At 43.0% G+C, this 23787-nt stretch overlaps 1 protein-coding gene across 1 annotated transcript in view; it reads left to right on the forward strand.

The window, feature by feature from the left end:
• LOC120977225 (ras-related GTP-binding protein A) overlaps positions 1–23787 on the forward strand; it is a 119334-nt gene that overhangs the window by 39917 nt on the left and 55630 nt on the right. Inside the window, exon 5 of the mRNA XM_040405057.1 lies at positions 11437–11659. Within this exon, the coding sequence (XP_040260991.1) occupies positions 11437–11659 (223 nt within the window). The remainder of the gene's footprint in view (positions 1–11436; positions 11660–23787) is intronic.

Consider the following 23787-nt stretch of genomic DNA (forward strand, 5'->3'; position numbering starts at 1 on the left):
TAGAGCCCTCATTTACATATTATAAAAGTTCGTTTTATAAAGAATCGGCCGCATGAAAGTAAGTAAGAGCATTATATTCTGCTATATCGCACTATGAGGAATCTAACTATCCCAAAAAAAAAAAATGAGTTTTGCGGGGTGACAGAAACCCTTTAAACACCCTGAAAGACCAGGCCACTTTTTACACTTCTGACCTACACTACTTTCACCGTTTATTGCTCGGTCATGCAACTTACCACCCAAATGAATTTTACCTCCTTTTCTTCTCACTAATAGAGCTTTCATTTGGTGGTATTTCATTGCTGCTGACATTTTTACTTTTTTTGTTATTAATCGAAATGTAACGATTTTTTTGCAAAAAAAATGACATTTTTCACTTTCAGTTGTAAAATTTTGCAAAAAAAAACGAGATCCATATATAAATTTTGCTCTAAATTTATTGTTCTACATGTCTTTGATAAAAAAAAAAATGTTTGGGTAAAAAAAAAAAAATGGTTTGGGTAAAAGTTATAGGCGTTTACAAACTATGGTACAAAAATGTGAATTTCCGCTTTTTGAAGCAGCTCTGACTTTCTGAGCACCTGTCATGTTTCCTGAGGTTCTACAATGCCCAGACAGTACAAACACCCCACAAATGACCCCATTTCGGAAAGTAGACACCCTAAGGTATTCGCTGATGGGCATAGTGAGTTCATAGAACTTTTTATTTTTTGTCACAAGTTAGCGGAAAATGATGATTTTTTTGGGGGGGGGAATTTTTTTCTTACAAAGTCTCATATTCCACTAACTTGTGACAAAAAATAAAAAGTTCTATGAACTCACTATGCCCATCAGCGAATACCTTGGGGTCTCTTCTTTCCAAAATGGGTCACTTGTGGGGTAGTTATACTGCCCTGGCATTCTAGGGGCCCAAATGTGTGGTAAGGAGTTTGAAATCAAATTCTGTAATAAATGACCAGTGAAATCCGAAAGGTGCTCTTTGGAATATGGGCCCCTTTGCCCACCTAGGCTGCAAAAAAGTGTCACACATCTGGTATCTCCGTATTCAGGAGAAGTTGGGGAATGTGTTTTGGGGTGTCATTTTACATATACCCATGCTGGGTGAGATAAATATCTTGGTCAAATGCCACTTTGTATAAAAAAATGGGAAAAGTTGTCTTTTGCCAAGATATTTCTCTCACCCAGCATGGGTATATGTAAAATGACACCCCAAAACACATTCCCCAACTTCTCCTGAATACGGAGATACCAGATGTGTGACACTTTTTTGCAGCCTAGGTGGGCAAAGGGGCCCATATTCCAAAGAGCACCTTTCGGATTTCACTGGTCATTTATTACAGAATTTGATTTCAAACTCCTTACCACACATTTGGGCCCCTAGAATGCCAGGGCAGTCTAACTACCCCACAAGTGACCCCATTTTGGAAAGAAGACACCCCAAGGTATTCGCTGATGGGCATAGTGAGTTCATGGAAGTTTTTTATTTTTTGTCACAAGTTAGTGGAATATGAGACTTTGTATGAAAAAAAAAAAAATAAAATCATCATTTTCCACTAACTTGTGATAAAAAAAAATAAAAAATTCTAGGAACTTGCCATGCCCCTCACGGAATACCTTGGGGTGTCTTCTTCCAAAATGGGGTCACTTGTGGGGTAGTTATACTGCCCTGGCATTCTAGGGGCCCAAATGTGTGGTAAGGAGTTTGAAATCAAATTCTGTAAAAAATGACCAGTGAATTCCGAAAGGTGCTCTTTGGAATATGGGCCCCTTTGCCCACCTAGGCTGCAAAAAAGTGTCACACATCTGGTATCTCCGTATTCAGGAGAAGTTGGGGAATGTGTTTTGGGGTGTCATTTTACATATACCCATGCTGGGTGAGAGAAATATCTTGGCATAAGACAGCTTTTCCCATTTTTTTATACAAAGTTGGCATTTGACCAAGATATTTATCTCACCCAGCATGGGTATATGTAAAACGACACCCTAAAACACATTCCCCAACTTCTCCTGAATACGGAGATACCACATTTGTGACACTTTTTTGCAGCCTAGGTGGGCAAAGGGGCCCAAATTCCTTTTAGGAGGGCATTTTTAGACATTTGGATACCAGACTTCTTCTCACGCTTTGGGGCCCCTAAAATGCCAGGGCAGTATAAATACCCCACATGTGACCCCATTTTGGAAAGAAGACACCCCAAGGTATTCAATGAGGGGCATGGCGAGTTCATAGAAACAAAAAAATTTTGCCACAAGTTAGCGGAAATTGATTTTTTGGATTTTTTTCTCACAAAGTCTCCCTTTCCGCTAACTTGGGACAAAAATTTCAATCTTTCATGGACTCAATAAGCCCCTCAGCAAATACCTTGGGGTGTCTTCTTTCCAAATGGGGTCATTTGTGGGGTGTTTGTACTGCCCTGGCATTTGAGGGTCTCCGCAATCATTACATGTATGCCCAGCATTAGGAGTTTCTGCTATTCTCCTTATATTGAGCATACGGGTAATGAGATTTTTTTTTTCCGTTCAGCCTCTGGGCTGAAAGAAAAAAATGAACGGCACAGATTTCTTCATTCGCATCGATCAATGTGGATGAAAAAATCTCTGCCAAAAAAAGAAAAAGGAGGGGAAAGGCGTCTGCCAGGACATATGAGCGCCGCCGAACATCCATACCCACTTAGCTCGTATGCCCTGGCAAACCAAATTTCTCCATTCACATCAATCGATGTGGATGAATAAATCATTGCCGGGATTTTTTTTTTTTTTATATACAAAGTGTTTGCCAAAGTATATGAACACCGCCACCTCCTCAGCTCATATGCCTCGGCAAACGTATCTTTTACTTAATTAACTGTTGAACAGAACATAGAAACTTTTTTTTTTACTTTTTTAACTGAACGTTTAACTTTTTTACTTACCGGTAATTTTTTTTTTTGTTTAGTTTTTTTTACCTTTTATAGAACAAACCTCTCCTTCCCCATGGGACAATGTGCAAAGCGCAAATCGCCCAAAGATGTGGCGAAGTACGTTATGCACTTTATCCCAGGTGAAAGGAGAGGTTTGCAGCAGCTGTGAGTAAAAGGGCCCTAATAGCCCTGTGTGCCTGTCCTGTGAGATGCAATCCCTATGCTAGGTGTACCTGTGTGTGGTACTTCCGGAAACAGTCACCAAAGCATAGGGCAGGGTGGTCAGGACAGTCAGGACAGAAATAGCGGGTGTCACGCCTTATTCCACTCCTGCTACAGACACGACATTTTTTTCGGGGTGGCGGTTGGGTTGAGGTACCAGCAACGACACTGGGGAAATGTCGCTCGTGTAGACGGCTAACTACACTGGTGGATGGGGCCACGGAACCTCCTGGATACAGGAGGTTCTCGATGATCTCTTCCTGGAATTTGAGGAAGGATCCTGTTCTTCCAGCCTTACTGTAGAGAACAAAACTATTATATGCAGCCAATTGAATTAAATATACAGACACCTTCTTATACCAGCGTCTGGTTCTGCAGGAAACTAAATAGGGAGCCAACATCTGGTCATTGAAGTCCACCCCTCCAATGAGCGCATTATAGTCGTGGACTGAGGGGCTTTTCAATGACACGGGTTGCCCTTTGAATTTGGATTGTCGTGTCTGCGTGAATGGAGGAGAGCATGTAAACGTCACGCTTGTCTCTCCATTTCACCGCGAGCAGTTCTTCATTACACAAGGCAGCCCTCTCCCCCCTTGCAAGACGGGTGGTAACGAGCCGTTGGGGGAAGCCCACGCGACTAGTTCGCGCGGTGCCACAGGCGCAAATCCGTTCTAGAAACAAATGCCTAAAGAGGGCCACACTTGTGTAAAAATTGTCCACATAAAGATGGTACTCCTTGCCGAATAAGGGTGACACCAAGTCCCAGACTGTCTTCCCACTGCTCCCCAGGTAGTCAGGGCAACCGACCGGCTCCAGGGTCTGATCTTTTCCCTCATAGATCCGAAATTTGTGGGTATAGCCTGTGGCCCTTTTCACAGAGCTTATACAATTTGACCCCATACCGGGCACGCTTGCTTGGGATGTATTGTTTGAAGCCAAGACGCCCGGTAAAATGTATTAGGGACTCGTCTACGCAGATGTTTTGCTCGGGGGTATACAAATCTGCAAATTTCTGGTTGAAATGGTCTATGAGGGGCCGAATTTTGTGGAGCCAGTCAAAAGCTGGGTGGCCTCTGGGATGGAAGGTGGTGTTGTCGCTAAAATGCAGAAAACGCAGGATGGTCTCAAATCGTGTCCTGGACATAGCAGCAGAGAACATGGGCATGTGATGAATTGGGTTCGTGGACCAATATGACCGCAATTCATGCTTTTTAGTTAGACCCATGTTGAGGAGAAGGCCCAGAAAAATTTTAAGTTCGGAAACTTGGACTGGTTTACACCGGAAAGACTGGGCATAAGAGCTTCCCGGGTTGGCGGATATAAATTGTGTGGCATACTGATTTGTTTCTGCCAGGATTAAGTCCAAGAGTTCCGCAGTGAAGAACAGCTCAAAAAATCCGAGGGCCGAACCGATATGAGCCGTCTCAACCCGAACTCCAAACTGGGCGGTGAAAGGGGGAACTACTGGTGCGGCTGAAGTTGGTGACTGCCAATCAGGGTATGCCAGCACCTCAGGGATTCTAGGGGCTCTACAGGCCTGTCTGCGACGGGGTAACTACTGCACGTGCCACCGTACCAGCTTCAACTGCCCTTCTGGTGCTCGCCACGTCACCATGTTGTACGGCAGTGCTGGTACTAGGTCCAGGAAGGGCTGCGCTGCTGGTGTATGCCTCACCACGTGATCCGGCAGCGACAGCCCCACTCTGCTGCTCTGAAACGGATCCTGCATAACCTGTGGTCTAGCGACACGGGGCCGGGTACGCCTGGTTCTATCAGGGACCTCCACCTCCTCGTCCGAACTTTGGGTCAGAGAGCCACTGCTTTCCACAGGTTCATATTCTGACCCGCTAGATTCGTCAGATGAGGGTTCCCACTCCTCATCCGACTGGGTCAGAATCCTGTAGGCCTCTTCAGAAGAATACCCCCTGTTTGCCATTTGGACTACTAAATTTAGGGGTATTCCCTGAGACTACCCAAGAAAAAAAGCAAACCTGTCTTACAAAGGGGAGGCTAGCGAAGTACCAGAGGCCGCTGCTGTTGATAAAAAATATCAAAACTGATTTTTTTATCGCCGCAGTGCGTGTAAAGTGAATGTGCAGTGATCAAAAAACAACATTTTTTTTGTCACTGCGGTGGGGCGGGCGTGGGTGAACGCACGTGTGGGCGACCGATCAGGCCTGATCGGGCAAACACTGCGTTTTGGGTGGAGGGCGAACTAAAGTGACACTAATACTATTATAGATCTGACCGTGATCAGTTTTGATCACTTACAGATACTATAAAAGTACAAATGCTGATTTAGCGATACGCTAATCAGCGAATAAAAGTGACTGCGGTGCGGTGGGCTGGGCGCTAACTGACGCTAACTACCTAACCAAGGGGCCTAAACTATCCCTAAAACCTATCAGCCAATACTAGTGAAAAAAAAAAAGTGACAGTTTACACTGATCACTTTTTGTCTTTCACTAAGTGATTGACGGGGCGATCAAGGGGTTAATTCGGGTGATGGGGGTGATGGAGGGTGATCTGGGGCTAAGGTGTAGTGTTGGTGGGTACTCACAGTGATCTCTGCTGGATCCAACCGACGAAAAGGACCAGCAGAGGAGCAGAGAAGCCATATAACAGATCATATTTACTAATATGATCTGTTATCTGGCTTCTGATTTGATTTTTTGAAAATCGCCAGCCTGCCAGCCAATGATCGTTGCTGGCAGGCTGGTGACGAAATACTTCTTTAACTTTAACAATGGGCAAGGGGACTTAAAAGTTAACTTTAAAAAAGTAAAGTGAAAGTTCAAATCGATACCCTTTCCTTTAAATATAAAAACACTTAACAAAAAATAAAAATAAACATCATGGGCATCGCCTTGTGCGAAAATGCCCATACAATTAAAGTATAACAATATTAATGGCTTACGGCAAATGGCGTAACGCAGAAAAAAATAAAAACTGCCAATTTGCCATTTTTTTTCACTTCAACTACCCAATAATGTTTTTTTATAAAAAGCGATAAAGTCGCACACCCTTCAAATTGGTATCACTGAAAAGAGGAGATCGTCCCGCAAAAAATGAGCCCTCATACGGCCCTGTACACATGACTACAAGAAAGTTATAGGAGTCAAAATATAGATATAAAAACATTTTTTTTCCCCTCAAAGGTCTTAAAAAAAAATCCGTATTAAAACAGAAAAATTATACAAGTGTGGTATCGTTGTAACCATACTGACCTGGAGAATGAAGGTAACAGGTCAATTTTACCGCATAGTATACAGTGTAAATAAAATAAATAAATAAATAACCTTTTATCAGAATTGCGTTTTTTTTTCCCCAATTCTACCCCATTTGGAATTTGTTCCCCACTTCCTACTACATGGTATGCAACCGTAAATGGTGCCATTAGAAAGTACAATGTGTCCCGAAAAAAAATAAGCCCTCACAAGGCTATGTGAATGGAAAAATAAAAAAGTTAGGACTGTGGGAAGGCAGGGAGTGAAAAACGAAAACGCAAAAATGGAAAATCCCAAGCTCCTGAAGTGGTTAAAAAGATGAGGAAAATTACATATGTTAACTTCATCTCGGTGGGGTGCTGTTAGGGTCTCCATCCATTGCTAAGGATATTGCTAGAGACTTTATACAACTTATATACGGTAGCTTAGATGGTGACAATCAGGGAGAAGCTTTGAGATAGTGTCCTTTCTGCAATCTATTAAACGGCCTAGGTTACCCATTGCAGACTGCAACACATTGCTGATTCCGATTACCTCAGAAGAAATTATAGGTCTCATTAAGTCCCAGTGGGCAAGAGCCCTGGGCCTGATGGCCTTCCAGCCTACTACTATAAAAAGTATATGCCGATTCTGATTCCACACCTTACAAAATGGTGTACGGCACTGTTCCAAGGCACACCCTTACCTAAACAAACACTAGAGGCTATTATAACCATCTTGCCCTAAGGAGGGTAAAGATCTGGAACAGTGTGAAAGCTATCGCCCCATTTCACTATTGAAGCTCTGGGCTAAGCTTTTAGCCAAAAGATTAACCCCCTTTCTTTGCAAGTTGATTCACTCGGAACAAGCTGGCTTTGTGCCAGGGAGAGAAGGGAACACAACTCATACAGAGTGATACATGCTATTCACTATGCTAGAGATAGAGGAGTGCCTCTAGTCATCTAGGCACTGATGCTGAGAAGGCTTTTGACCAAATGAATTGGTCCTTTTATGCAGAGTGTCTTAGATTATTTTGGTTTCTCCCCAGTTTTTATTCAGGCTATTATGTCTATATATATATATATATATATATATATATAATTAGTCCCAGCGCCAGAGTTAGGGTGAATGGTATTCTGTCTGGTTCACTAGATATTCATAATGGCACTAGGCATAACAGGCCATTACGAATCACCCAGGTATTGAGGGCCTGAGGGTTGCTGATCAGGTGCATGATATAGCAGCTACTTATTGCTACTGATTACTAACCCCTCTCAGGCTTTTCCCCATACCTTTACTTTATTTGAGACCTTTGGGAAGATTCCTAACTTTAACGTTAACTACATCCAATCAGAAGCCCTTAATATTTCAGTCCCAGAAAGTGTTATCACTTCTTTAAATAGAGCAAAGGGGTGTAATGGGGACACCCCTTTGCTCGGTTTTCCTTTCTTTGAGGGATATCTGGCTTTCACTGTGTTGAAGACCCATAACTGGGGCTCCACAGTTATTTTGCATATTACTGTTTCCCAGGGAGCTTTGCACTTTGGATTGCTGTGTCGAGACTCTTAAATGAGGCCCCACAGTGTTTTCTGTAGCTGGTCTCCCTAAGATCAGCCATTGTTTTGTTTGTGTAGTCTCCAAGGCATTGCTCCCGGTTAGCCAGAATCCTACTCCACACTGATGAGGGGCAACACCCCGAAACGGCTGTCTGTGGACGGATAACTGGCTTGGGTCTTCCCCGTCACAGCCTTAAAGCTTGTAAAACAGCGGGATCTTGACATGGGGGCCACTTTAATATGGTGGATTTGGTGATCTCTGTAATGGGGACACCCCTTTGCTCGGTTTTCCTTCTTTTGAGGGACATCTGGCTTTCACTGTGTTGAAGACCCATAACTGGGGCTCCACAGTTATTTTGCATATTACTGTTTCCCAGGGAGCTTTGCACTTTCCATTGCTGTGTTGAGACTCTTAAATGAGGCTCCACAGTGTTTTCTGTAGCTGGTCTCCCTAAGATCAGCTATTGTTTTGTTTGCATAAGAAGGGTAAGGTTGGTTCTGATGTGGTCCGGTCCCTGATTGGGATGTTCATACAGGATGTTCTTGTATTGGGTAAGCTCATTCTGTTCATACATAGTGTTCACTCAATGTATGTCGTGTGAACATGATGGTACTACTAGTCATATTGTGAATGAACCAAAGTTATGCACAGGACTTCACTTTTTCTTCAGTAATGTACTTATGCTATGGACGGCAGACAGGTGGGGTGGGTTTAAACATCCACTTTGGCTACAATGTTTTACCTCATCCACCCTTGCCACTATTTTTATTTTATTGTATTTTATTTAAAGTATCCCCCTCTTAACTTGGTCGTTTGTTTTCTTCATATCTACATTGCATATGTCACATATTTCATTTATGTCAGTATGCATTATGGTACATACATTGTAATGTTCATGTGATGCTAAGGTGTACTGTACTTTTCTGTATAAATCTTTTTATTGGAAAGTAATCATTGGGGTGCATTTTCTTGTGTTATCCCTTGAGAAAATGAAAAAATTGAGTCTAAAGCAGCATTGAGTTGTAACAAAATAAAAATTCAATTATTTGACAAGTGTTTACAAATTCTATGAAATGCCTGTTGGGTCAAAGTGCTCACTGAAACCTTAAAAAAATTCCTTGAGGGGTGTAATCGATATTGCAGTTTGTTTTCCTGTTAATTCTTGCTGTTTTTACCGTTTTTAACATCACATATAGTGGTCCCTCAAGATACCAAAACCTCGGGATACCGAAACATTTAACCCCTTTTCTCCCTTTACTCAATAAAAGAACAGTACAGCTTTGTGTGTGTTATTAGTTTGTGTTAGATTTCTATAGTAATCAATGCAGGTTCCATATAATTCCACTTGGTTCAATTACTTTTTCTTGCAACTATGAATTAGAGCAGTTGGTAGGGTGGCCTTTATGACAACTTGTACTATGGGGCTGATTTGCATCTGTCAATATAGCCACCACTGAGGTGAATACTATTTACAACACTGTTAATATTCACAAAGTTCACGCGTGCTGCCACAATAGGTTGCTGAAAACTAGGGATCGACCGATTATCGGTTTTACCGATATTATCGGCCGATATTCAGTATTTTGACAGTTATCGGTATCTGCATCTATTTTGCCGATATTCCGATAACGTATGGGGAACACAGATCGCGCTGACAGCGCTCTCCGTGTTCCCGCAGCAGCACAGGGAGAGCAGGAAGCAGTGTCTCACTCCCCCCTGTGCTGCTGCCGCTGCCGCCAATGAGAGGAAGGAGGACAAGAGAAGGGGAGGGGCTGTGGCCACCGCTCCACCAATGAAGATAAGTCTTTCATTAATTCATATACAGGAGGCGGGAGTTGGCTGCAGAATCACATAGCCGGCTCCCGACCTCTATGAGCGGTAGCTGCGATCTGCGGTAGTTAACCCCTTAGGTGCGGTAGTTAACCCCTTAGAATTAATGAGAGATTTCTCTTCATTGGTGGCGCAGTGCGCCCCCCCAAGCCCCCCAGTATTAATCATTGGTGGCGCAGTGCGGCCCCCACCCCCATCCCAGTATTAAAAACGTTGGTGGCGCAGTGCGCCCCCCACCCCCATCCCAGTATTAATTATTGGTGGCAGTGGCCACAGGATCCCCTCTCCCCTCCTCTTCCGATCGTAGCCCCAGCAGTGTAATCCTGGGGCTCCGATCGGTTACCATGGCAGCCAGGATGCTACTGAAGCCCTGGCTGCCATGTTCAGCTCCATGCTGCTGTGTGCACAAAGCACAGAGCAGCAGGGACAGTGTGAGCTCCTATTCACCCTGATAGAGATCTATCAGGGTGAATAGGACAAGGGCTCTAGTCCCTAAGGGGGCTAAAAGTTAGTAAAATACACGTTAACAATAAACATATTAATTTTCAGCAGATTTGTGTAGGAAATAATTTTTTTTCAAAAATGAAAATTCCCAGAATATCGGTATAAATTATCGGCTATCGGCCTGAAAGTTCACAAATTATCGGTATCGGCCCTAAAAAATCAATATCGGTCGATCCCTACTGAAAACCTCTATACTTCCCCACCTCGATGGAGCAGCCGCTGCTGGGTTGCTAAATAGCTGAGTATTCTGTCGTGACTCAGTAAATGATTAACACCGTTTGAAAGCACAAGAGCTTCCCGCGCTGGGCAGATGAAACAACAGTACTCACAGGCTTCCGTACCAGAGTGTGATATCACATAGGAAGGCTTCTATTAACTATCCGTAAGCTTTCCCGCGTGCGCTAGCTGCCGGCCGGAGCTGCGCAATCGCAAAGGGTTGAAGCAGAAGATGCTGAGGAGACACACTATCTTCGGAGAAAAAAAGAAAACAACTTTGGAGAAATGCATATACGCTCTCTATATAGGAATGGATACAATTATTTTTTTTGCTGACTCTCGCATTATGTAAATTACTGTTTCATCTGCCCAGTGCGGGAAGCTCTTGTGCTTTCAAACTGTATTTACAACACTGTTTTGTACTGTATTATAAGAAAGTAGACCTGTAAAAATGCTTCTGAATATAATTTCAAGCACTTTTCCTCTTTCGCCATCCCTTTTCCATATGCTTTTTAAATAATGGTCAACTGCTGTGTTGTTTGTTTTATAATAAGAGTTATTCCACAGGGGTATCATGTAATTAGCATACATAACTAATGGTTAACTATAGTTATGACATTATTTTTCAACAATTCCCATTTTTTTTTATGCTATTTTTGTTTTGCTTTTGTTTCCATTTTTTTTTCTGCTGTGAAAAAATGATATTTTTTTCATATCTTAGTATTTGGAAAACGTGATTAATTAAAGGGCTCGCCAGTGTTTCTTTTTGGTTTGTTTGTCTATTGTCTATAAACTGTCTATAGTGTTTTTGAAAAATGTCATGTAACAAAAATCCTCACATTTTGTTTTTGCACTTTGTGCAGTGTGGCTTTCTGCCACAAGATGTTGACTTGACGGTGAGAAGGGCAGATTATATCTGAATTTATATACTGTAAGTGTTACCACAATGTGGATACTTTCACATTTTGCTTCTATAACATTTTTTTTCTTTAAATCAACAGTCAGGATACATTTATGGAGAACTATTTTACCAGTCAACGTGACAACATATTCCGCAATGTTGAAGTCCTCATCTATGTCTTTGATGTTGAGAGTAGAGAGCTGGAGAAGGACATGCATTATTATCAGTCTTGTTTGGAAGCCATTCTCCAGAACTCCCCTGATGCAAAGGTCTTTTGCTTGGTTCACAAGATGGATTTGGTACAAGAAGACCAAAGAGACTTGGTTAGTAGAAAGGCTATTATATAAATGCATATATTACCGGTAGTTTTGTTAAATGCAGATGGATCATCATAAACAGCTAGGAGTAAAAGGAGGGAGATGAGACTTCATTGACACTGCAGTTTTGATGCACATTTTTAATGTGTATTATTTATTTTTTTAGCCCAAACTGATATTAGAACACACAAAAACTGTGTCCAACTGCACTGATTGAATAGAGCTTAAATATTTTTTTTTATTTTTTTTACGCACTCCCGCTAGCTATACCTGTGAAAAAATCCCTACTCAACTGCTCATTCCATCATAACTGGTCTTCTGGTTCCCATCTGTCCACTTCCTCTCAGATGGTTAATGAGGCATGAAGCTGAGTTCGGCTTAGTATTTTGATACAGTAATTCATGTGAATAAACGGTGATACGTGGGTACACCCACAAGTTCTGGGTTTACGAAGGGAGTGACACCCAGGTTGAAACCACAGAATGACCCCCTACCATCCTAGGAGTTAGTGGGAAAATAGTGTGGGACTTTCTGCACCGACTGGTTACCCATATTCTCCTGACACTCCATACCGTATGTGCTTGTTTCCTGCTGTATGGGCACACAGCAGACATGGATTTCAGGTGCCATGTTGCATGTATAAAAAAAATCCTGAGGTCACTAAACAATAGAAAACCCCAAGACGTGACCTCACTTTGGAAACGGCACACCTGTATGGACATTTTAAGCGGTGGCAAGGGCATGTCTGACCAGACACATGCTTTCCAGAAATTAGTATGTAGTTGTTGGTGAAAAGTGAATATGTAATCTGTGTGGACTATATAAGAAAGTAATAATGTGGAAAAATTAAAGGGAGCATAAAGGATAAAATTAATATTGCATGGATGTCTGGTAAACTGTGAAGCAATCCTTTATGCAGCCCTTTATCCTTTATGCACAAGAGAGGTTTTGCAGGTTTCCCCTATTTGAACACATCCTGCATCTTTTTTGGGTCCTTCCGTTCCTTGTTGTTTGCTTGACTTTATCAAGAATATGTTTACCTGGTACAATATGGGCAGCGCTGATTTTAAATGTAAGATAGCTTCCTTGCTGTCTTACATTTAGACCATTTTCTATGCCTAAACCATTCGTAGAAAATGATGAATGAGACGGACTTGCTGGCCATCCTCCAGGCCACTTTTTTAGTCCTGACGTAAGCGGGGAAGAAGTCGCAGATTCTGCCACACAATGGCGTGCAACAGAATCTGCTCCAGATATACGCCACAAAAGTGGCGTATATCTGGTCATAAATCACCCCCAAAATATCAAAATTATGCCAACATAACGTAGAAATCCGGGGAATGTTAAGTGATAACTATTTTTATGAGTTATCACTATAGAGGTTTGAAAGAAGGTCACGGTCAAGAATCGATACCCTCTTCTGCTAATCTCTGGACTCTTTGACAGGATTTGGGGAGCTATGGTCTTTACAAAATTAGACCTGCGTGGTGCATACAACCTTATCTGCATTCGCAAGGGCGATGAGTGGAAGACCGCTTTTAACACCTGTGACTGTCACTACGAGAATCCCTTCATGCCCTTTGGTCTGTGCAATGCTCCCACTGCATTCCAGGAGGTGGTAAACAACATCTTCCGGGATCTGCTCTGTGTGCATGATATTGTACCTGGACGATTTATGGATCTATTCTCCAGATTTGACCTCTCACCATAGGCATGTACGTTTAATATTACAGCGGTTGAGAGAGAATAGACTTTATGCCAAACTCGAGAAATGCATTTTTGAGAAGTCTTCTTTACCATTTCTCGAATACATCATCTCTGATGCCGGCCTGCAGATGGTATCTGAAAAACTGAATGCAGTAATGGACTGGCCCCGCCTTCAGCATCTTCACGCCATACAGCGATTTCTAGGTTTTGCAAATTTTTATTGCCAGTTCATTCCTAATTTGTCATCTCTTACATCCCCGATCTCTGTCCTTACTAAGAAAGTGGTGAACGCCAGAGCCTGGACTCCTGAGGCTGAGTCCTTTGCTTCTCCACCTGTTCTGTATCATCAAGTTGTCTCCAGCCAATTCTTTTTAGAAGTGGACGCCTCCTCCATAGGAGCCTGTGCTGTTTTACTACAGAAAGGTTCCAAGGGCGGGATGTTTACCTGTGAATTTTTCTCAAAGCTCTTTCAATAGCTGAGAGGAATTAATGTATAGGAGATAGAGAGCTGCTGGCCATAAAACTAGCCTTGGAGTGGCGTTAACTATTGGAGGGGGCACTGCATCTAGTGATAATCTTCACTGACCACAAGAACCTTACGTATCTGCAGACGGCCCAGCGTCAGAACCAACGCCAAGCCAGATGGGCACTCTTCTTCTCCCGTTTTAATTTGGAGCTTCACTTTCGCCTGGCCGAGAAGAATATCAAGGCAGATGCTCTGTCTTGGTCATTTGATTTCTCCAACCAGCAGGAGGAGCCCCAGTACATTTTAGATCCTGCTCTCTTGATCACAGTGGCACCTGTCCTGGTCAAAGACATCCCTCCCGGGAAGACATTGGTGCCATCTGCCAAGATAGAACATATTCTAGCTTGGAAGCTCACAACTCCACACTGGCTGGTCACACAGGGATCTGCAATACCTTTGAACTTTTGGTTCCAAAGCCCCAAAATGTAATCCAAGATGAGAGAAAATGAAGATGTAAGCTATCGATTAATACCTGAAGTACATCCTGCAGTATTCGCAAAATCCCAAACCTATTGTCCCGGTCATTATTTAACACATTATTAAGAGGCAGTATGATCAGTCCCAGCAGGCACACTTTCCATAGGTGTATCCAGCTTTGCTTCTGGGGTCAGGATCCTTTTGCAGTGGCTAGCATGAATCCAAGTGTACTTCAACTGAAATTTCACAGAGATGGTGGTAGCCAGCTGAACCTGAGCTGGTTCACTGTTGCTGGGCTCCAAGGTCATACCCAGTCTCCTGGTTTCAAATTGTGTGTTCCCTGCATGCAATTGGGATCTGGAGTGAAACATAGAAACATAGAATGTGTCGGCAGATAAGAACCATTTGGCCCATCTAGTCTGCCCAATATACTGAATACTATGAATAGCCCCTGGCCCGATCTTATATGAAGATGGCCTTATGCCTATCCCATGCATGCTTAAACTCCTTCACTGTATTTGCATCTACCACTTCTGCAGGAAGGCTATTCCATGCATCCACTACTCTCAGTAAAGGAATACTTCCTGATATTACTTTTAAACCTTTGCCCCTCTAATTTAAAACTATGTCCTCTTGTAGCAGTTTTTCTTCTTTTAAATATTCTCTTCTCCTCTTTTACCTTGTTGATTCCCTTTATGTATTTAAAAGTTTCTATCTCATCCCCTCTGTCTCGACTTTCTTCCAAGCTATACATGTTAAGGTCCTTTAACCTTTCCTGGTAAGTTTTGTCCTGCAATCCATGTACCAGTTTAGTAGCTCTTCTCTGAACTCTCTCCAAAGTATCAGTATCCTTCTGGAGATATGGCCTCCAGTACTGCGCACAATACTCCAAATGAGGTCTCACTAGTGCTCTGTAGAGCGGCATGAGCACCTCCCTCTTTCTACTAGTAATGCCTCTCCCTATACACCCAAGCATTCTGCTAGCATTTCCTGCTGCTCTATGACATTGTCTGCCTACCTTTTAAGTCTTCTGAAATAATGACCCCTAAATCCCTTTCCTCAGATACTGAGTTAGGACTGTATCACTGATTTTATATTCTGCTCTTGGGTTTTTACGCCCCAGGTGCATTATCTTGCACTTATCAACATTAAAGGGGTATTCCCATCTTCCTCATCCTATTTTATTAAATTGTATACTCCCCAGTGAACTGTTTCCAAAATGTCATTTAAAAAAAACTACTCTTCTCTGTAAAATCTTCCTTTTCAAATTCATTGTTGATCTGCGCTGCCCATGTATACGGCCGCCGCTCGCCGGCCACATCCATGGGCCGTGCTTGCGCAGATCTTTCCTTGGTGATACAGTGGCTGGCCTCCATCCTATCCGGGAGCGCGCACGTCGCCGGCTGGCCGCACACGCGTTGATCTATTTTCCTTTGAGCCGCGTCTAAAATAGAGCTGCGCATGCGCGGCTCCAACGCAGAACAAAGAAAGATAGTTTAGCGTATGCGCGGCCGCCCGAACAGTTCGTGGGAGGAAGAGACGTCCGGACAGAGTTGGAGAGCCAGCGGAGGACCGGGACACAACTTCAGATGGGGTGAGTGTTTTGTTTACATGCACCACCAATTCCTCCAACGATTGGGGGCTGATGGAGGCACCTGGGGGGGCTGATGGAGGCACCTGGGGGGGCTGATGGATGTAGCAGAGCTGTATATGCTGCTGTTCTGCCATAGTTCTAATGGGGAAGGGAATAGACAGATGTAGCAGAGCTGTATATGTGGCGGGTCAGCATCAATGCTGGTGGAAGAGATAAACTAATGTAGCAGAGCTGAATACGCTGCTGTTCTGACACAGTGCTGGTTTTAGAGATAAACAGACAGATGTAGCAGAGCTGTATATGAAGCTTTTCAGACACAGTGCTAGTGGGGGAGTAGAATAAAAATGTAGCAGGGCTGTATAGGAAGCCATTTAGCCAAAGTGATGATAGGGGACTGGAGAAGACACATGTAGCTGAGCTGTATATGCATCTATAAAGATACATAGTGTAAGGTTTATACATAACAAGAGTACAGCTGTAATGGAAATAAATCTGCATCAGTGCTGGTGGGTGGGGGTTGGTCTAGCTTTTGAGCTAATGTATAATATGGAATTATAGTTTTTGATGCACAGAATGGGTTTGTAAAAGATCAGACTGAGATTTTGTGTGTAAAATTGTGCATTGAAGCCACGTGTTACTGTACACTGATCTCACTTCACATGGCTCTCTGATGATTCCCCAGCAGGGGGAGGATCCTCACAGACACTGCAGGCTGCCAGACTGATGAGTCATACTCTTCACATGAACTAGCACGCAAGGACTGAGTTCTCAGTGTGATGTCATAAGGAGGTGTGGCCGGCCTTCACTCTAGCTGCCTAAGCCCGCCCAGCCTTAGCTGCAGGAAACCAGGAAGTGAATTCTGCTGTAACTGCAGCTCAGGCTGATTTAGCAAGATGGGAATACCCCTTTAAATTTTAGTTGCCAGATTTTTGACCATTCCTCTAGTATTCCTAAATCCTTTTCCATTTGGTGTTTCCCTCCAGGAACATCAACCCTGTTAGAAATCTTTGTGTCATCAGCAAAAAGACACACCTTACCATCGAGGCCTTCTACCATTTTGATGATAAAGATATTAAACAATATGGAACAGAACAGATCCCTGAGGTACCCCACTGGTAACAAGACCATGGTCTGAATATACTCCATTGACTACAACCCTCTGTTGTCTGTCCCTTAGCCACTGCCTAATCCATTCAACAATATGGGAGTCCAAGCACAAAGACTGCAATTTTTTGATAAGCCTTCTATGTGGGACAGTATCAAAAGCCTTACTAAAGTCTAGATACGCGATGTCTACTGTACCTCCGCCATCTATTATTTTAGTCACCCAATCAAAAAATCATTAAGATTAGTTTGACATGATCTCCCTGAAGTAAACCCATGCTGTTTTTCATCTTTCAATCCATGGGATTTTAGATGTTCCACAATCCTCTCCTTAAGTATGGTTTCCATTATTTTCCCCACTATTGATGTCAGGCTTACTGGCCTATAGTTGCCTGATTCTTCCCTACTACCTTTATTGTGAATGGGCACAACATTTGATCATTTTCAATCTACTGGAACGACTCCTGTTACCAGTGATTGGTTAAATAAATCTGTTAATGGTTTTGCTAGTTCACCGCTAAGCTCTTTTAATAGCTTTGGGTGTATCCCATCAGGCCCCTGTGACTTATTTGTATTAATTTTAGACAGCTGACTTAGAACCTCTTCCTCTGTAAAGACAAATGCATCAAAATATTAATTAGTCTTCCTTCCTAACTGAGGTCTTTTTCCTTCATTTTCCTTTGTAAAAACGGAACAGAAGTATTCTATTGAGGCAGTCAGCTAGTTCTTTATCTTCTTCCATATACCTTCCTTCTTTTGTTTTTAATTTGGTAATTCTATGCTTTTTAGTTTCCTTTATTCATTTATGTATCTGAAGAATGTCTTATCGCCTTTTTTCACTGACTGAGCTAATTTCTCTTCTGCCTGTGCTTTAGAAGCTCTTATAACTTGTTTGGCATCTCGCTGCCTAATCTTATAAATTTGCCTGTCATCCTCGTTTTTTTTTTTTTTATAATTACTAAATGCGTGGGAGAATGAACACTTTTTATGAGTTTCAGTTAGATGCTTTTGTGGTCCCTGTATGTACTGAGACAGTAAACCACAGTCTGGTATTTCATATGGCGACAGTTTCTCCTTTCCCCTAGGGGTGACTTGGACTGAGTACAAAGCACTAGATAGACACTACACCCAGGGTAACTATTTTCTCCATGTATTATTGAATTTTTCATTTCAGAGTGCTGTTTAAGTGTTCCACCCTGCCACTACTTTGTAGGTGGTAGGGCAAGTGGAATGCTTGTTCTTATCCCTATAGTTGCCATAATCTCTCTCATGAGTTCACCTGAAAAATTGGTGCCCATATCGCTTTCTATGGTCTGTGGAATCCCTACAAACCACTTCACTCATCAACTTTTTGGCTTTGGTTTTAGCAGTTGCCTTGGTCACTGGCCAGGCTTCAGGCCATTCCGAGAACAAGTCTACACAGACCAGAACATATTCTTAAGTACCCACCTTAGATGTCACGGTAGGTGAGGGAAGGGAAGCAAACCAAATACAACAAAAGCAACAACACACCAGGCTAGGCCCCAAAGCTAGGGAACAGGGAAAGGTCACCACCTGACAATCCCTGAGTCTTTCCCTGACTGCTGACAACATGAGCAAATCCTAAAGGTGGAAGTGCTCATGCGCTAGAACCTAAGCCTAGCTGAAACTGTAACAAACCCTCAGCTAGGGAGCTGGAGAAAAGACAACCGGTTCCTAGCGCTTGGTGCAGGAACCAGCGTCTTCCTGAGGCCTAGCCATAACAAACAACAAAACGGAAGGAATAGGACAGAGCTTAAGATGGACGGGGAGCAGGAGATCCACCAAACACCAGCTGAGAACTCCAGAAACAAATATAAAATGCAAGGGCTATAGTGAGAGGCGGGTATAAATAGCACCACTAATAACTTATGAGCAGAACCTGTGGGGAGGTGGGATCCTGCCCAAAACCACAACAAAGAGAATCAGAACAATCTGTCAGATAGACTCACGTGTAGCGAGTCTGTCAGATCTTCTCAGGCCTCTCACAGGGCAGGGCGTAACATTAGGTAGCTATATGTAGTCCACCTGCACTCTCTGGAACAGGTAATATTGTCTCAGGGTGCACTTCCTAGGTAGGCTTCCAGGGTTATGCCTTGCACTTGTACCAGACTGTTCCCTGTACAAATGTTGCATCCGGATTCTGAAACCCCAGGGCAATTCAGTTTTTTAAGTCTATGGCACACATTCCTCACTTGGAGTTGTAGACCACTGAATGGGACAGGCAGCCATCATGGGAAATAAACAACGGGGCAGGCAGACCTTAGTGTGTACATGCCACAACTCTCCTTATCCTTGTATGGCACCTCCCTTCATTCATACCTTTTTCTCAAAAAGGGATGTCTGGCTCTGGAGGTCTATGGCAGTTGTAAGTCTACTGGAGGCATGGCCGATGGGGCAGCCACCATTAAGGGGAGTAATGTTACCTTTTTGGCCGTGTGTATCAACCAGAGCTTCAAAGGTTTGCTTTTTGGCTGGTGTTGACACCTTCACCACGGCAGGTAATATCAGTAGTTCAATAGCTGTCATACAGCCTCAGGATTCTTTATAGGCCTACCTGCAGAGGTCAAGTAGTTGCTGCTCCGTCAGGCTTCAAAGTCATGTGCTACACTAAACGCATACCACAAGTCTGTATAGATGTTAACTTTTTTTTCCCTTACCCGCATTACTCAATGCAATGAGTGCTTTCAACTCCACCTCTTGTGCTGATCAACTAGAAGGGAGTGGTTTCTGTATTACCACCTCACCACTATTTTGGGCTACAGCATACCTGATGGCAAATCTTCCTTGGTCATTGTTCCATCATCTGGAGCCATCTACAAAATACTCAGCAGAAGATTAGTGAGTGGTACATCAGTAATTTATTGCTAAGCCATTTGTTTTCATGTCCATCAGTGCTTGACAATCATATTCATGTGTCATGTCAGATGCACACAGGCAAATGTTTTGTGCTTGTGTGCAATCTGCTACCTGAAAAAAAATAATTTTTTTTATATATATATATATATATATATATATATATATATATATATATATATATATATATCCATAGAAAAGGTCAGGCAGCACTCCTTTTTTCTGTTATATGGTGCCCGCGGTGGTCCCTCGACCCAGGACAAATAAACAAATAAAGAAAGTCCGCAGCACTCCTTGAAGTAAAAAAATGTGCAATTTATTCACACATGTCAGAAAAATGACAACGTTTCAGTTCTCTCACAGAACCTTTCTCAAGTCAAGACTTGAGAAAGGTTCTGTGAGAGAACTGAAACGTTGTCATTTTTCTGACATGTGTGAATAAATTGCACATTCTTTTACTTCAAGGAGTGCTGCGGACTTTCTTTATTTTTATATATATATATATATATATATATATATATACACACTCACCTAAAGAATTATTAGGAACACCTGTTTTATTTCTCATTAATGCAATTATCTAGTCAACCAGTCACATGGCAGTTGCTTCAATGCATTTAGGGGTGTGGTCCTGGTCAAGACAATCTCCTGAACTCCAAACTGAATGTCAGAATGGGAAAGAAAGGTGATTTAAGCAATTTTGAGCGTGGCATGGTTGTTGGTGCCAGACGGGCCAGTCTGAGTATTTCACAATCTGCTCAGTTACTTGGATTTTCACGCACAACCATTTCTAGGGTTTACAAAGAATGGTGTGAAAAGGGAAAAACATCCAGTATGCGGCAGTCCTGTGGGCAAAAATGCCTTGTGGATGCTAGAGGTCAGAGGAGAATGGGCCGACTGATTCAAGCTGATAGAAGAGCAACGTTGACTGAAATAACCACTCGTTACAACCGAGGTATGCAGCAAAGCATTTGTGAAGCCTCAACACGCACAACCTTGAGGCGGATGGGCTACAACAGCAGAAGACCCCACCGGGTACCACTCATCTCCACTACAAATAGGAAAAAGAGGCTACAATTTGCACGAGCTCACCCAAAATTGGACTGTTGAAGACTGGAAAAATGTTGCCTGGTCTGATGAGTCTCGATTTCTGTAGAGACATTCAAATGGTAGAGTCCGAATTTGGAGGTAAAACAGAATGAGAACATGTATCCATCATGCCTTGTTACCACTGTGCAGGCTGGTGGTGGTGGTGTAATGCTGTGGGGGATGTTTTCTGGGCACACTTTAGGCCCCTTAGTGCCAATTGGCCATCGTTTAAATGCCACGGTCTACCTGAGCATTGTTTCTGACCATGTCCATCCCTTCATGACCACCATGTACCCATCCTCTGATGGCTACTTCCAGCAGGATAATGCACCATGTCACAAAGCTCGAATAATTTGAAATTGGTTTCTTGAACATGACGATGAGTTCACTGTATTAAAATGGCCCCCACAGTCACCAGATCTCAACCCAATAGAGCATCTTTGGGATGTGGTGGAACGGGAGCTTCGTGCCCTGGATGTGCATCCCTCAAATCTCCATCAACTGCAAGATGCTATCCTATCAATATGGGCCAACATTTCTAAAGAATGCTATGCACCTTGTTGAATCAATGCCATGTAGAATTAAGGCAGTTCTGAAGGCAAATTAATTCTTTAGGTGAGTGTGTGTGTGTGTGTGTGTGTGTGTGTGTATATATATATATATATATATATATATATATTACTGCTCAAAAAAATAAAGGGAACGCAAAAATAACACATCCTAGATCTGAATTAATTAAATATTTTTCTGAAATACTTTGTTCTTTACATAGTTGAATGTGCTGACAACAAAATCACACACAAAAAAAAAAAAAAATGGGAATCAAATTTTTTTAACCCATGGAGGTCTGGATTTGGAGTCACACTCAAAATTAAAGTGGAAAAACACACTACAGGCTGATCCAACTTTGATGTAATGTAATGTCCTTAAAACAAGTCAAAATGAGGCTCAGTAGTGTGTGTGGCCTCCACGTGCCTGTATGACCTCCCTACAACGCCTGTACATGCTCCTGATGAGGTGGCGGACTGTCTCCTGAGGGATCTCCTCCCAGACCTGGACTAAAGCATCTGCCAACTCCTGGACAGTCTGTGGTGCAACGTGACGTTGGTGGATAGAGTGATACATGATGTCCCAGATGTGCTCAATTGGATTCAGGTCTGGGGAACGGGCGGGCCAGTCCATAGCATCAATGCCTTCGTCTTGCAGGAACTGCTGACACACTCCAGCCACATGAGGTCTAGCATTGTCTTGCATTAGGAGGAACCCAGGGCCAACCGCACCAGCATATGGTCTCACAAGGGGTCTGAGGATCTCATCTCGGTACCTAATGGCAGTCAGGCTACCTCTGGCGAGCACATGGAAGGCTGTGCAGCCCTCCAAAGAAATGCCACCCCACACCATTACTGACCCAATGCCAAAACGGTCATGCTGGAGGATGTTGCAGGCAGCAGAACGTTCTCCACGGCGTCTCCAGACTCTGTCACATCTGTCACATGTGCTCAGTGTGAACCTGCTTTCATCTGTGAAGAGCACAGGGCGCCAGTGGCGAATTTGCCAATCTTGGTGTTCTCTGGCAAATGCCAAACGTCCTGCACGGTGTTGGGCTGTGAGCACAACCCCCACCTGTGGACGTCGGGCCCTCATATCACTCTCATGGAGTCTGTTTCTGACCGTTTGAGCAGACACATGCACATTTGTGGCCTGCTGGAGGTCATTTTGCAGGGCTCTGGCAGTGCTCCTTCTGTTCCTCCTTGCACAAAGGCGGAGGTAGCGGTCCTGCTGCTGGGTTGTTGCCCTCCTACGCCCTCCTCCACGTCTCCTGATGTACTGGCCTGTCTCCTGGTAGCGCCTCCATGCTCTGGACACTACGCTGACAGACACAGCAAACCTTCTTGCCACAGTTCGCATTGATGTGCCATCCTGGATAAGCTGCACTACCTGAGCCACTTGTGTGGGTTGTAGACTCCGTCTCATGCTACCACTAGAGTGAAAGCACCGCCAGCATTCAAATGTGACCAAAACATCAGCCAGGAAGCATAGGAACTGAGAAGTGGTCTGTGGTTACCACCTGCAGAACCACTCCTTTATTGGGGGTGTCTTGCTAATTACCTATAATTTCCACCTGTTGTCTATCTCATTTGCACAACAGCATGTGAAATTGATTGTCACTCAGTGTTGCTTCCTAAGTGGACAGTTTGATTTCACAGAAGTGTGATTGACTTGGAGTTACATTGTGTTGTTTAAGTGTTCCCTTTATTTTTTTGAGCAGTGTGTGTGTATATATATATATATATATATATATATATTTCACTTTATAAGATGACCTGATGATAACACGCACCTAGGGTTTAGAGAAGGAAAATAAGAAGAAAAAAAATGTCATCATACCTCAAATAAGACCCCCATATCAGATTCTCACATCAAATCTCCATATCCGATTCTCAAATCAGACCCTCATATCAGATTTTCAGATCAGATCCTATCAGACCCCCATATCAGATCCTCAGAGTACACCCCCTTTGAAAAGTAAGATTTTAATGAATATCTCATTGAACACAATAACAACATCCCACATTTTTACAAAACTGAGTTTCATAGAATGTGTTTAACCCATGACATGAAAGTAAGGTTAATAATATAACTTACATTCCCTAACTCAGAAACAGCATAGCTTCTGTGCTATGCTTTTTCCGTATCTCTCATGCACCTCAATGGGAGCTACTGAAACAGTGAGTGTGACGAGGGTACTCCAAATAGAGACCCCTTTTTAAATACACACTCGCAGGCTTAGGCTACTTTCACACTAGCGTTCGGGTGTCCGCT

This window comes from Bufo bufo, chromosome 8, assembly GCF_905171765.1.
Source record: "Bufo bufo chromosome 8, aBufBuf1.1, whole genome shotgun sequence".
Classification (NCBI taxonomy): domain Eukaryota; kingdom Metazoa; phylum Chordata; class Amphibia; order Anura; family Bufonidae; genus Bufo; species Bufo bufo.